The sequence below is a fragment of the Carex rostrata genome, chromosome 20, assembly GCF_964058835.1.
Source record: "Carex rostrata chromosome 20, lpCarRost1.2, whole genome shotgun sequence".
Classification (NCBI taxonomy): domain Eukaryota; kingdom Viridiplantae; phylum Streptophyta; class Magnoliopsida; order Poales; family Cyperaceae; genus Carex; species Carex rostrata.
Genome location: NC_135937.1, coordinates 1,387,774 through 1,402,700, shown reverse-complemented (window position 1 = coordinate 1,402,700; position 14,927 = coordinate 1,387,774). Strand labels below are relative to the sequence as shown.

The 14,927-nt window shown below is 34.5% G+C and overlaps 1 protein-coding gene across 11 annotated transcripts; it reads left to right on the top strand.

Moving 5' to 3' along the window:
* Positions 1-5,173: 5,173 nt before the first annotated feature.
* LOC144572400 (S-adenosyl-L-methionine-dependent methyltransferases superfamily protein) lies at positions 5,174-14,118 on the top strand. Of its 11 annotated transcripts, none has more exons than XR_013517723.1 (13): positions 5,174-5,338; positions 5,611-5,706; positions 6,061-6,144; positions 6,417-6,491; positions 6,574-6,654; positions 6,888-7,027; positions 8,430-8,654; positions 8,758-8,959; positions 10,033-10,116; positions 10,363-10,540; positions 12,445-12,584; positions 13,169-13,646; positions 14,019-14,118. XR_013517723.1 is itself a non-coding variant. In XM_078321965.1 (13 exons), exons 1-13 carry the CDS (start codon positions 5,207-5,209, stop codon positions 13,849-13,851), a joined length of 1,629 nt encoding a protein of 542 aa, XP_078178091.1. In that variant the 5' UTR covers positions 5,174-5,206; the 3' UTR covers positions 13,852-14,118. The 11 variants fall into 11 exon arrangements, 9 of the variants coding, with proteins under 9 accessions (XP_078178091.1, XP_078178090.1, XP_078178088.1 ...); XR_013517722.1 differs by having other exon boundaries at positions 13,822-14,118; XM_078321965.1 differs by having other exon boundaries at positions 6,900-7,027; positions 8,433-8,654; positions 13,169-13,345; positions 13,822-14,118.
* Positions 14,119-14,927: the final 809 nt, after the last annotated feature.

The window sequence follows — 14,927 nt, the reverse complement described above, 5'->3', positions numbered from 1 at the left end:
TGTTGTTTCGGTAATTTATACAACGTGTCATGCACATTTATAAATTAACCGGTTAACTTTTATACAACGTGTCACACACGTTTATAAATTAACCAATGTTTTTGCTCGTTATTTTTACATAACATTTATAATTTAATTATAACACGTATAATTAATTATAACCATCTTACTATTGATCATAACCAATTTATAATCAATCACAATAAGATTCTCCGATTAACTCCTATATGGTGTGACCCAATAGGATCTGTGTTATGTTGGTAAATAGAGTTAAAACTGTTTTAACTTCTATAATCATGGGTGGCATCTGGCAACACATCATGACCATCCAATTACACAGATGATGCTGTACAGTACAATATCACGATCCAGTAAACAATTTACTTGTGTCTGTTCTTCTGTCTCATAGCTATCAGATTAGTTTCAAGGTAGATGTGTGTCATCCTTGCTAACTGAATCTTTTCTTGATCTTGAGCAGATTATCAAATATAATTACTCTTGTAATTATACCGCTAACAGATAATCTTACTCTATCAAGGGGCCCAGTGATGCTATAGCTCGTATAAAATACGAGGGACAAATAGTATTCTTGGTAAACTATCACTTCCTCAGCTAAGCTATACATATGGAAAAGCTACCGTTATGACTGCTTTTTACGGACAGCGGTAGATAACAATCACACATACATATTTCTCAGTGGGAACGATAAATACCTCATACTGTAGAACCTGACACTGAATGAAAACATAAATGACACGAACACAATTCTATTTAATGTTTCATTCGGAGTCTGTCAAATACCATGTTCCTAGAACATGTATCTATGTGATTAAAATGACATCTCGTGTCAGGTGGTTTGTAAAACTTAACCATCTTTTAATCCACATACTAACCTTATCGCGGTAATTAGTGTTCCTGCTAATTATCTTGGTCAGTGACCTTTTAAGAGTATATATCATCTATATTATGGAGTTTCACAATTTCAGTCATGAACTCGAAATGATCCATAAATTCAATAATACTCAAGGCAACAAAATGATATATAAATAAACATTCAATTCATGAACAAAGCTTTATGATAATTTATCGTATTATTGACTTCTAGATTATTACAAACTAACACAAGCACATATTGATATGGAGAACAAGATGAACGGTTCAGATCGACCGTTTGGATTTAAAAAAATCAAATTTGGACCGTATGTATTTCGGCCCATATACATTCGAATGCACAATATATATATATATGTATATTTAAAGTAAATCACGATTTTTCAGAACTAATTTTACAGTACAACTAAATAATATTTCAACGCATTTCCACAAACCAATCTCGTATGTACTCATACCTATAGGTTTCTATTTTTTTCAAAAGTGAATTTCCGTCTCCATCAAATATCATTTGGTGTAATTATGATATCAATTATCATTCGGTGTAATTATAATGAATAGCCCCCCCCCCCCACCACACACCACACACACACACACACACACAACCTATGCGGGTCAATCCGCCCATGCATATCTTGGTGAATTACATAAATGGCGAGTGGGGCTATTTTGTTTTTTGCTGAGTGCTGACCCATACGTGTGAGGACATCATTGACTAAGCAATAAGAGTTAAAAAAATAAAATAGCCCCACTCGTGTGAGGACATCACTTGGACAATGACTATTTTGATAATATTATTAATAGTTTAAAAAAATTAAAAAAATAAAATTGTAAGGGAACATTTAGATAGCCTGACAATCAAAATATCTGCAATTTTAATATTGTTTGTTGATACATTTGTTAAAATGTCAAATCTCATGATTAAACATAATACGAAGATAACATAGACTATGCATATATTAATGATAGATTTAAATGTAAATTTATTTTTTTATAATTATCATAATTATCAAAATAAAGAATTGTCAAGTGAAGAAATTTCATCATTATACTTATTTTTTAAACAAGTTCCCGTAAAACTATAATAGCGATTTAAGAAATTAAAATGTCATGTAAATCCTATTGTTGTAAAGTTATGTGTATATTTTAAAATAATTCTTATAGGTCATGTTCGGCAACGAAGATTAGAGTGTTGCAGCTTAAGAGTTTAAGCTGTGCTAAGGAGGAGATGTTCGGCTAACAAAGGCTTAGAGCAATGAAGCTTAAGTGTATAAAGATGCTAAAGAAAGGCTCTAAGGAGGCACTTTTTCCTAAGCCTATGTTTTTTTTGGCTTAAGAATTTGCTTTAAGGAAGCTTAAGAAAGGTGCTCTAAGCTTGTCTAAGGAATTGTTGTTCGGCTAGCTTAAGCAACTAAGAAAGCTAAAGCCACTCTAAGGAGGCTAAAGCCTTGTTGCCGAACATGACCATAAAGATTATCTTGTAAAATTATATGTATTATTTTAGCATATTGAATACTAAAATATACACCTTCCACAAGAAATTAAAAATCTCACCAGTCTTATTTAATTACATAAAATTCTACAAAGTCATGTCAATATTTGAAAGTTCTTAAATCTTAACATTAGTTTGTGAAGTTCCCATCATATCAATTTCGATTAAAAAAATCTTAAAACAAGGCTGTCAAGTGTCAACGAGTTTACTAGACAAGTCACAGAAGATTAAACTCTGATTAATACAGAACGAGCCGAGTTTGATTTTAGTTGAATCAATCGCAAACTGAGCGGAACCAGCTCGTTAACAATTTGTTCATGACATAATAAGCTGCATATAGGTCTCATAGTATATACTATATATATCTAGTTATGTGACGTCAGTGTTGTAAAAGTCATCCGTTTAAGTTGATTAATCGGCCAATTAGTTGTTGGCAATTATCAAACTGTCATGAATTTTTCTGACTAATCGGACAATAATTTCTGAACATAGTCAAATATTTTCCATTATTTTCGATTTAAATCGCTTGACGGTTATCCGTGGACAATACGTTATACTATACATATCATTTGTTGTACCGCTTTCTACTTCTTTTTAACTTGTTTTTGAAATAAATAGTTTTATAATTAATTTAAAATTTTGTGATGTCTATATATAACAGTAACTTTTTGGAATTGCTTTGTCGGAATCTGTATTTAGTTACTCTTAGTCTTGTCTATACAAAGAGTTTCATGGTCCATTAAAACTTGGAAGTGATGTCACACGACGGGTTTACTAATTGTACTTGACCTCAATTGGGTCCAGCCAGTGGTGGAACCAAGGCCTGGGCCCTAGCCCCCCTTGGCCCAGAAAATATACAGTTGATTCCTCCTCCGACTATATAAAGAGAGAGACTTTTTCACTTCGCCTGTATAAATATAAAGAGTGACTGGGTAGTAGTTTTCTAAATATACAGTGGGGAACCTACTATCTGCGATGAGATGACTGGGCTCCATTCCTGGTTCCGTCACTGGATCCAGCGTCTCTAAGTCTTTATCTATGGTGGCATGGTGCCAGCTCTGACGCAAAGCTGTAACACCGACATCTCTTGAAGCCTTCTGCCTTTGGCCACGTGAGCATCGTAGATTGGATCTCCTCCGTTTGTTTTACAGGTTCCGAATCCAACGCATCGTATTCAGTGCCATGATGGAGACAGTACAGGCTCACGCCATGCTCTGATTGCTCTCCTTAGCTGAGTAAGAACTAGAAAATAAAAAATTAACCAGCTTGGTAAATGGTAACAGTCAGGCTTACCTATGAAAATGAAACGATAGGGATTTAGGGTTTAGGTGCAAATTATTTCGTTGGTGTCTGGGAAGTGTGAATGTGTGATTCGATTGATCGGACTAATCTGACCTACTTGAAATATCATGAATCTAAATTCGAACTGAATGGATGTAAATTAGTTTTTAATTAACATGAAAAACATATTATGGATATGAATATAATACGAATTTCAAAATATGTCGCGTAAGATCTTATCCGACCTATATACACTACTTTATTTTATAAAAAAAAAATTATAACGGTAATGACATTGTAGAATCAATGTGGTCCATAGCTTGCTATTTTTTCTTAATTAAAATTTATGTTATTTTGTTGGCCGGAATATGTTATTGTCTTTCATTTTAATTTTTTTTTAACTATAACATATTAGTACTTAAGATTTTGTATCATTTTTAATAGAATAAACAAGTTAGCTAAATATGATCACCTAAAGAAATACGGCTGGATGCAAGGAGACTTTCAGACAATGAAAGTCAAGCATATAATTTTTCTACTACAAAAGAGGATTAATTTTACATTACACATAGTATTTAATTCTAAACTATATACAATTTTTTTTGAAAACAAATGAAGGTTAATTGACCCCTATTCTCTAAGGGTGGCTTCGCCCCTGACTGGATGGTTTCATATTATCATGGATTGGTTATGCATTGATAGGGGTGCAAATGGATCGGATACGGATCGGGTAGTGGTAAAATCATATTCGTATCCGTTTTTATTTTTCGGATACGGATACAGATTGGATATTAGACAGATATGGATAAGGATCGGATATTAACCAGATACAGATACGGATATCTGTTTTTTATAATAGTGAATGACATAATATTTTTTAAAAATACATATTAAATTATATAATATATATCTACTATTCGGATACGGATAATTAAAATTCAAAACTATATCCGTATCCATATCCGCACGGATATTCGTATTAAATTTTCGGATACGGAATCAAATACGGTCGGATAATATCCAACAGGTTTGCACCCCTACGCATTGACCATATTATAACCCAACTTACATTAACTTGTTATATAGACGGAAATCCTTTAGCATGTAACGTTTGCAACATTTCCTTTGTACATGTTATGTTCGCCAAGGCATCCTTAAAGCTCTTCGTGTTTTTTTTAGGATGCATTTGGATCGTCAAAAAAAATTATGTAAGAATTAAGTTATTCAGGTAAGGACTAGTGAGTTAGAATAGTGAGAGAAAAATACTAATCTAAAAGATGCGAGAAGATATTACTATTCTGTTATTGGAAATAGTACAAATATTGCTTGGTCGTAGACTGTTTGAAAAACTGTAAATCACTGGAAATATTTTATTGAATAACACAATAACCTAAAGCCCAGAAAGCCTATCGGATCCGTTAGGCGATGGGACCCAAATCAGAGAATTTTTTTCACTTCACCCCCTATTAAATTATGAAAATTGGAACCCCGTTCTATTTGTCACTCGAAGTCGGAGCACATCAATACAAAGAAGAAAATCTAATGGCGTCGGCAGCGACGCGTAAGCACTGGTCTGGTTCTGCTTCTGAAACTCTAGAATGGATGAAAGCCATCGCCTCCTTCCTTATCCCTTTCAGACCTCTCCTCGATTCTCACGTCGTCAATTTCTTCAAGGTACCAAGACATCAATGGCTGCTTTTCTCACTGGTTCCTTCTTGAATGGTACCTTATGTTACCATAATTAATTAATTTTATTTATGTCTCAATAAACCTCCCAACTGTAGTCAAACCAGTTAAGCTTGGTGCAAATGATCAACAGTATGACGACAAATTTAAGTTCTTCCTTGCTTAACCATCCATTTATCAATTGGGCCTCATTTAAGCTTCAGTTGTTGCAGTTTAGCCTCAATCTGAGTAAATATTTTTCTCATTTAAAATTGATTCAGGATAATCTATGGGAGATTGTGGATAAGGCATGGATGGATTGCCTTTGCAAGGAACCAATGCAAAATTTACTTCAACTGCCCTCTGGATTTGTTCAAGTATTTATCAAATCACATTTCTTTTAGTTAATTATCAGTGGAAGTTATTATCAAACTAGACCCAGTATTTGACAATTTGGTGACTACATTTCTCAAGCTTATTACATCCAAAACTTTTGAGTTTATTTGAAAATAGCACAGTTATATTATATTTTTTAAGGGAAAAGGTGTATCCAAATCCCATTTATATGATGGTCAAACTAGACTGCATTTTGGACTGTCATGAAGTGACATTACCTACAATGGTTTCATTACAAACGCCTTGCTAATTGATCTTGTATGCTGGATGCTAATCGGGTAATTTGCATGAAAATATATCAATCAATCAATTAATTAATTAATTGAATGCTGCAGGATGACTGGCCGAGTTCTCTGAAGGAATTTATCATTAATTTGAGGGCTTTGTCTATTTTCCGACAGCAAAACCTGACACATCATGTATGCTTTCTTCTTCCTTGTTATAAACTTCTCTGTATAGATTTAATTCAATTAATTATTGTTTAAAATTTTTGTAAACATTTTTGGGTGTTTGGTTTTTTGTTTTCTCTGCAATGGAATTCCAATAGGATTGTTCTTCTGGTTTTGGTATTTATATTCATCGAGGGTTAAAAGAAAAAAAAGGGCTACTTGGGTCTCCTATAGACGTTATTAGAATAATTCATTGTGCATTTTCTTTCTTTAACTGATTATTTTCTCATGATGCATTTTAGATTCTCCAAAACATGGATGTGATACCACTCGGTAAAGTTCTCTCTCAGGGCATGATTGCAAAGAAGAAACATGAAGTATGTGAACCTTATTCTAAACAAGTCAACCTTTATTAAGTACGTCTAAAATTTAAGGTTTTAAAATAAACTTCGTAACTAGGTTGAAATCCTGGCTGCAGTCATTAGTAAAATAGCTCAAGCTTGTGGCTCAGAAGCAGTAGTTGATGTTGGATCTGGTCAGGTATATAACATTTTTCTAAACTTCTACTTCTCTGCTTCAAGAAAATCACTTAGGTGGATTGTTAAGTATTTATACCTTATACTATTCTTCTCCATCATTATTTGAATCCAGATATAAAAAAAATACAGAAACAAAGTAAAGTTATTTTCCATACCTTTTCAAGCTGAATCAAACTTCCTTTCCCCTGCAGCAATTATTGGGCTTTTTTTTTACACATGATTGATTTGCTTTAGTTCGGCAAACAGGGATATCTTGCACAAGTGCTCTCTTTTGAGTATCAGCTATCAGTTATGGCACTAGATGCTTCTGTTCACCATGCAACTGTCACCAAAGGACGCTCAGACAGAATAGCCAAGCACTATAGAAAAAAATGGTACACATTTTGATAAAAAGTCAGTTATCATGCTGATATTGTATATTATGCCATTTTCTGAAACTTTCACGTGTCCCTATGAAGCTCAAAATCTCAAATTTGCTAGCATGATGTGCGGCATCTCTAGATGATGGTTCAGAGATGCAGCCAGTGAGGCAAAGTAAACTTAAAATATAGTTTGGGCCCACTGGCCTTGTAGTAGTTTTGGGTTGATAAGACTGAGGTTAGGTAAAAGGATGTAGGGATTATTTTGTATGTACAGTACTTTGTATGGTATAAGCTTTCTTTTAGTCAAGACATGGCCAATCTATAGGAGATAAGGGCAATGGGCTTATCTTGTACTCAAGGAAATCATTTAACACTTTTACTAGGTTCAGTCCCATTCTATACTGAAGTTCCGTGCTTTAGATTTATATATCATTTATTGGGCACAGTATATGTCCAAGAATAATTAGTAGAACTGCTGAGTTAATTGACTATTCTATTGGCCATACTGAGTTGTATGCCTCTACATTACAAAGACAATTTCACACCTTTATTAGGAGTTCATTCAACTTGCTATAATTCAAAAGTTGATTAAAGGCAGTCAGTTTATGCTAATAGAAAAACTTTTGCTTGCTGCATCTCTCTATGAACACCTAGAGCTATAGTCACACATCATATGCACATTCTCCTGCAAAAAGAAATATAACGCAAACCACTCTAAACATGGGGCATCTTACATACATGGCAGTTCTCCTGGTCCCTTAAAAAATTTTGAGACCATCTTTTCTCCCTTATTTTTTCCCTGCAGAGAAACTATTGGGGAGGGGTACTTTCGGCCCTTTGGCATTTTATTGAACAAAACTGGGAAGATGGTTATTTGAGTTGCTTTAGGGTACTTGTGCAATTTCTTTTGCCTCGTTGACAAGCATTTTTTCACTGCAGAGAATAATGGGGAGTTATACTTTTGGTCCATTGGAGATGGTTATTTGAGTTGCTTTAGGTTACTTGTGAGATTCCGTTTACCTCCTTGTTGGCAAGCATTTTAATATATAATCTATTTCAGTTATCTAAAAAGTTCCATACTATATTCCTAGTTCTTACAAAGGAAAAGGCGATCTTCAAGGGGCAGAGTTGACATAAGTTATTCCCTGAATTCAACAAAGAAAGGAATACTGTCAAGTACTCACATTATAAGTTCTGCCTGATTTATATACCACGTCAGCGCATTAAATGTTGTAGTAGTTGGGAGGTTTAATACACTTTCAGTCCCAGATTACAGTATCACTGCTGGGCTGCTATGGTCTATGTGGTGCACGGCATCCGCACAAAGACTCTGCGCTATATGATATATCCATATTTATACTCCTGAAATGGCTTCATGCATTATTGTTTAGATCTTTAATTTCTTTATTGGTAGCAGCACAGCAGACCAGCAATTGAAAGTACCTCAAACAATCACATGTCGTGTTCTGTCTAGTGATGCATTGGCAGCTCTAACTAATGCCGTGGATCTACAAAAACATGCAACTGGGATTAAACAAGAACTAAATAATGAAGAGGTACTAAATGAGTACTTTGAGACACATCCTTTAGTTCTGGCTGGGCTCCATGCTTGCGGGGACCTTTCTGTAAATATGCTAAGGTTCTTAACTCTTTTAGTCATTTTTTGTCAGTTTGGTATGGTGCATATGAGTGAGCTTCTTGCATGCCAATCCTGATGTATGTACTCATTCTTGTTGAATTAGGGCATTTGTGGGATGTGGACGGGCAAAGGCTTTGGTGAGCCTCGGCTGTTGTTACAACTTGCTATCAGAGGAAGAGGTGGACCCCACCTCTTGTCTTGAGTTTGAGGAAACATGTGGCATCGCTGCCGGCTTTCCTATGAGCAAGGGTGCAAAGCTTTCCCCCTTTTTCCTAGGAAAAACTGCACGCGACCTTGCTTGTCAGGTAGAACTGTACAGCTTTTTTACTGTTATTATGCTATGCTGGTTGTTTTTGAGACGAACTGCTACGCTGGTTGTTGAAGAGTTATTATTAGTTCAGGTGGGAAATGAGCAGGCTATGGCAAATCAAGTTTGGGTCAATACCAGGCCTCATACTCACCATTTTGGTTGGTTGGGGTTTTGCCGCTGATTTGGTTTGGATTATTCGATGTTTTGGTGGTTGTTTATTTTAATTTAGGTTAGGTCCTATCTACGTCATGCCATTCTGGATTTTCATTGGTCCAGTTCTCAGGTAATATGGTTTGGTGTCATATATATTAGATTATTATAAGATGCTTTGTGTTTGTGGTGGAGCTATTAGATAATAGGAAGGGATATATTGACAATTAATTTTACATGACAACTGTGAAATGTTCGTTATAGTTTAGTAGACATGTCATGTATCAAAATTGTTGCAATTTGGATAATGTTTTGTCACAGATCAAGTGCCTATAAATTGAACTATTAGTTTTCAAACCGTTCGATGGATGATCAACCGCTACTCGAATGCACCAAACTTAATATACAACCTATTTTAGCTATATAGAATTTTTTATTTTTTATTGTGATAACCATTTGATCAGGTTGTCACAGTTGTCAAATAAGTTTGAAGTCACGTTATTATCTCTTGATTTAGGCCAGGCCACGTTAATGTTACTCAGTGGTGCTTACTTCATGTGGCTCTGGTGCTTGAAAATAGTATGATTCTTGTCAGGTGGTATTCTTTTTGGGTCAGATTTTACTTGCTTATTATTAGGGCTAACATGAGAACAATAAGCATCTCCAATTAACTTCAATTGCCTAGTGCTGCGCAGTTCAGCTGGCTAAGGCATATGTTCTCCTATGGGATAAGCTAGGTTCGAATCCTGTAGTATGCAGGAGTAGAGTGTGTGTGTTGTGGATGTTGTTGTGCCTTACGGGCTTTAATAATAATAATAAAAAAAAACATCTGGAATTTGAAATATAGATGTAGAATTCTGACAGGGTTAAAGTTTATTTGCGTTTCTATTTTTATGCTCTTAACTGCATATTTCACAGAGTGCAGAGAGGTGGAGAAGTCTTACCACAGAAATTGCTCTTCAAAATTTTGATGCGCATGCATATCGTGCTGCTTTCCAACTGGCAAGTACTTTTGCGTCCTTATACTTGGCCTTGTCAGCATCGTTATAATTACTGAATATGTCACTTTCACTTTTATTTTTATTATTTTTATTTTTATTATTACTTTATTACTACTTATCTTTATTTTATGATTGTGATTGGGTTTCATTTCTAGCCTACCCCAACTTGTTTGGGACTAAAGGCTTGGTTGTTGTTGTTGTTGTTATTTATGTTGTTTCTTTTGCCCTTGTTTTTCATTACTATTAGGTGCTTGAGAAGCATTTTCCAGAAGTAGTAAAGTCAAGTCCATCAATTGGTCGGCAGGGAAAGGCACTACGCCGACGGAGGCTTAGTAAGCTTCTAGAATCCCATACAGAGGAAAAGAATTCTGAGCCTATGGAGTCCAATGAGATAGCCACTAAAGTCGCTTCTCTTGATTGTGCCGGTATGTTTGATTAAATGATTACCCATTCTTGAGATGCTGCAAACTTCCTTCGGCATCTGTATCTGAAGTGCATGTGATACGGATTTGTACACCAAATGTATCAAATATGCCACATGGTTATAATAATATTTTAATATTAAATTATCAACCTAGATGATCAAAGATACAGATGGCTATGTGTATCTGGACATGCAAAAATACTTAAAGCATTTTTGCTGAATCTCTCTTGTTACATAGAGTGCAGCGGAGTGTGAGTGGTTGTTTGTTTGTTACTTGGGACTAAAGAGTTTGTAGATCTGGTCCCTTTTTAGTCCTTGAAGTACTTCATAGGACAACCAAGGGGAGTGCGGCTCCAAAAATAAACAATATAAGAAAGTTAAATAAGTAGACAGTCGAATATTCATGTTTGTTACAACTGACAAAAATATTTTATACTTTGATCGAGTAACTTCTATAAAAGTCTATCAGAATTGGGTAAACCTTTTACTTTATAAGCTTTGACAATTTTCTGTTGCCCTAAGATTTAAAAATATCTCTTATTGCCTTGTCAATATCATATTAGATATGATGCTATCAACAAGTTGACATGTGTTGTTTAGAAAACATTGAAAAATATTTCCAAATAGAATTAGTTACAATCATACATACAAGCTAGAAGAGGACTCATGCAGTTAATGATGATTATTGTTTCATTTTTAATTCGGTAACGGTTGACCCCATTTTTCCATTTGACATTTAGCATAAAATGACTTATTTCCATACTACCTTGTACGGCCCATATATAATATTAAAGCAAAACAATAGTCCATGGATTCATTACAAGGAATAAGCAATGCTAACAATTATGGTCCTGTGTCCAAAAGGTATTGACATTTGACAGTGACTATTAATATGCCAATTTTGTTGTTCACCGATCTTAATTCCGAGAAATGTTCCAAGCCTGTTTTCATTTTCATTTTCATTTTTTCCGTTCCTAAATATACTTGCCCAAGGACTTCATTCAACTAGATATCTGTTTTTTTTGTTTGAATTATGGTAATAAGAGTATATTTTCCGCCAGTTTGTAGATAAAGGGGAAATAATTGCTGATCACTCATTATAATACTAAAAATAATGGATACGACCTATTAATACCTTTTGTAAGAGAATGTGAAATGGAAGTACACTTACCAAAGAATGAAAGACATGGAAGGGGAAACAAATTTACTGAGCGGTTAGTTAAAGTGCTTATAATTGTTGGACCAAATAAAAGAATATGCTGCGTAAGATTAAAGCCATTTCTTATACTTTTGTACAAAAGGTCCTTATATATTATAATAATTTGGTTTCTGTAGATGTACTGGAAATTATTCTCTGTATAACCTCTATACCCTAAACATTGAACCCTAGATCCTGATTGCATTTTGCCAATAAGACATCTTATTATCTGATTTTCTGGAATAGGATAATAGCAGCAGACAGGAACCCTCATAAAATTTGCACTGGTCGGAGTGAGCAAACCTGAAATATTAGACAGTTACTTTTTCAATATGAATTATCTCATCTTGATCAAAGTCAAAAAAGATCTTAATCCACAGGTATGGTACACAAGCTACTGCAAAGTTCAATCCTGCAATGGACTTTGTATGCTGCACTAAGATTTTACTAAAAGATTTTAAATTTTATTATTTTTGGATGGTTTTATGTTTTGAAGGGGCAGAATTCTATAATTGACAAGTGAATTTATTATTGATGTTTTGTCAAGACACTGCAAAATTGAGGATTGGTTTTTCTGTAATCAGACTAAATTGGGGCTTAATTGCATAAATTTTGGGTTAAGTGACAATGGGGGAGCTGATTTAGCTTGCCTTTACACTTTAACACCTTTGTTGATCATTTATGTGAAATAAAAAAATCCTGTCCAGATCCTATGGAGCCCGATTGGGAGAAGAATTATGCTCATTTTAAAGAGTTCTGTTATTCTGGACTTCTCCGACTGGGTTGTGGGTCCGACTTACAAGACAATGACCTTCTAGAAGTATGGAAAGAGGTGCAGCCTTTCACTGTAAGTGCAATTCCCTGTGCTCTTTCTTTGTAATACTACACAGTAGGTAGAAAAACTAGTCTGCATTGCTGGCTCAAGTTGCAATCTGTTGTTCATAAAAAAAAATGCAATCTGTTGGGCTTGATCCCAATTTTGTATGCTTGTATTGTTTGTTTTGCTTCTATTTTGTGTTTAGCTTGGTTTACAATTTGAGGTTATCCAAAAGCCCAATTGTTGCTTCATACCCTAGAATGGTACATACTATACTAGTAACTAGGAAGGCATCAAAAAGCATGATAGGGGGTTAAATATTAATTTTTGTTAACAAAGTATGTTTGAGATACTTTAAGAATCAGAATTGTCATCTTCGGTACTGGTGTTTAGTACAAATTTTTATTGTTTGTACTGACCATTACATAAAAAATGGAAAAATGCATTGTACCAGTACTGTTGCAATTGTTTTCTCTTGTATGCCAAATAATTAAATGCAAAAACTACCTTCAATTGGTGCTATAACATACTATACCCACTCAATACTTAGGCTAACTTTTTAAGTTGAAAATAATTACTGTTCAGATTTAACTTGAGACCTTCGACAATTGCAGGAAATGATAGGCCCATTTTGGTCCCTTCGTGTTGCTTTGGGACAGTTAATAGAGACCTACATATTACTAGATAGGTTATTGTTTCTCCAAGAACAAGATAATTTAATCGAAGCTTTCTTGCTTCCTCTTTTTGACCCTGCTCTTTCCCCTAGAAATGTTGCTGTCATTGCCATGAAGGTTGGTTCTGAAATACCTAAATCCTGAATGAAAGCATCCAAACGTACCCTTCGCTTTGTATATTTATACAATAGTAACAACGTAGAAGGAGGGTGCTTTGAGCATTTTAGACAAGAATAGGGAGTTCTGAAATGGTACTTGGTATATCTATGAAGGTAGGGTGTATGCTGTTTTCTGAGTCTAACTTTAATTTTGAGGTTTAATAGAAGATGAATGAATCATGAAAATTTAGATTACCCCAGAAGTTTTATGAATGCCACAATTAGGGGGAGGTGGATAAAAGATGATTTATCTAATTTTGGTACATATGGAAAATGTTCGTCTTTTGGGGCCATTTGAGATGCTTCTCCTTTTGTAGGTTTACTTTAATTAGAGATTTTGAGTCTCTTAAGGTTACACTGGAAACTTTTTACCCTTTTGTTTAGATGACAAAGGATGAAAATTGAACAGGGATTATGTTTTACTTTAATTATTAGCATGGAGTTCATTATTTCCTGGAGAAGTAGCATTTTAACTATCAGCTATTTGAGTGCATTGGATAATACAATTTTTCAATTTCAGATGTGAGAAATTTCACGATTTTCACCTAAAAGCTAACACTGAAGTTAAATGAAAGGCTTCGATCCTGTATCAATGTAGTATCTTTGACTTGACTAAATTTTTGTTTGGCTAGGTGACAAGGTCCTGTTGGCACTGAACCATCTTTTCTAACAGTTGACACAACACGCTTTATTCTTTTTTATTTGGAAAATTTTGAAATTTCTTGGTCTCAACTTGTGTTAGTGCTTATCTTAAAGTACCTTGATTAGATAATATCACCCCCGTTTAATTTGACCTGAATATATTTTTGGTAAGAGCTTGTCTGTACCCAATCTATTTTTTCTATCCGTTGAAATGACGGTGGTTCGCTCCTGATTTTATGCAAACGAAGAAAATATGATATGAAGTTGAAAATTTCTCTACAGGGACTTGCTCGGTTTGATTGGAAATTTTAACACACTAGCAATCTTGAACTGGACCAAATACTAATACGAATTGCTCTGATTTTATTTTTCCTGAGCAGTAATAGTTACATATAAAGCAGCATACTATACTATGAAATTTAACCTTGAGTTTGGTCTGATATGAACCCGATATCAGTTGAATTGACAGGGTTTGGTGTGGCGAACTCAATAATTAAATAAAATTTGTGAAATTGCAATCAAATCTAACTTGATCATCAGGAAAGTCAGATTTGTAGCTTGTAATGACACTGACGGTACATTAGATGTTAACATTCACCACTATAAATATAACCAACTACCCAGTTGCATATTGACTACCAGAAAATGAGAAATAGCTAGAATACAGGACAAGTAACTTAGGTGTTAGCCTAATGATGACCAGTGGTTGAATCTAAGTGGCACATGAGCAAATGTTATCTCAATTTGACAATTTTAAATACTAAAACCTCTTTTGAGAAACCAACAGTGTTTTGATTGACTAGTACAGGGGTATCTTGCCTCTATTAACTTTTGCTCTACCAAAGAATAAAATAAAATGCTATCATATCTTTTTTTCATATGCCTAGTAGCGTATATGC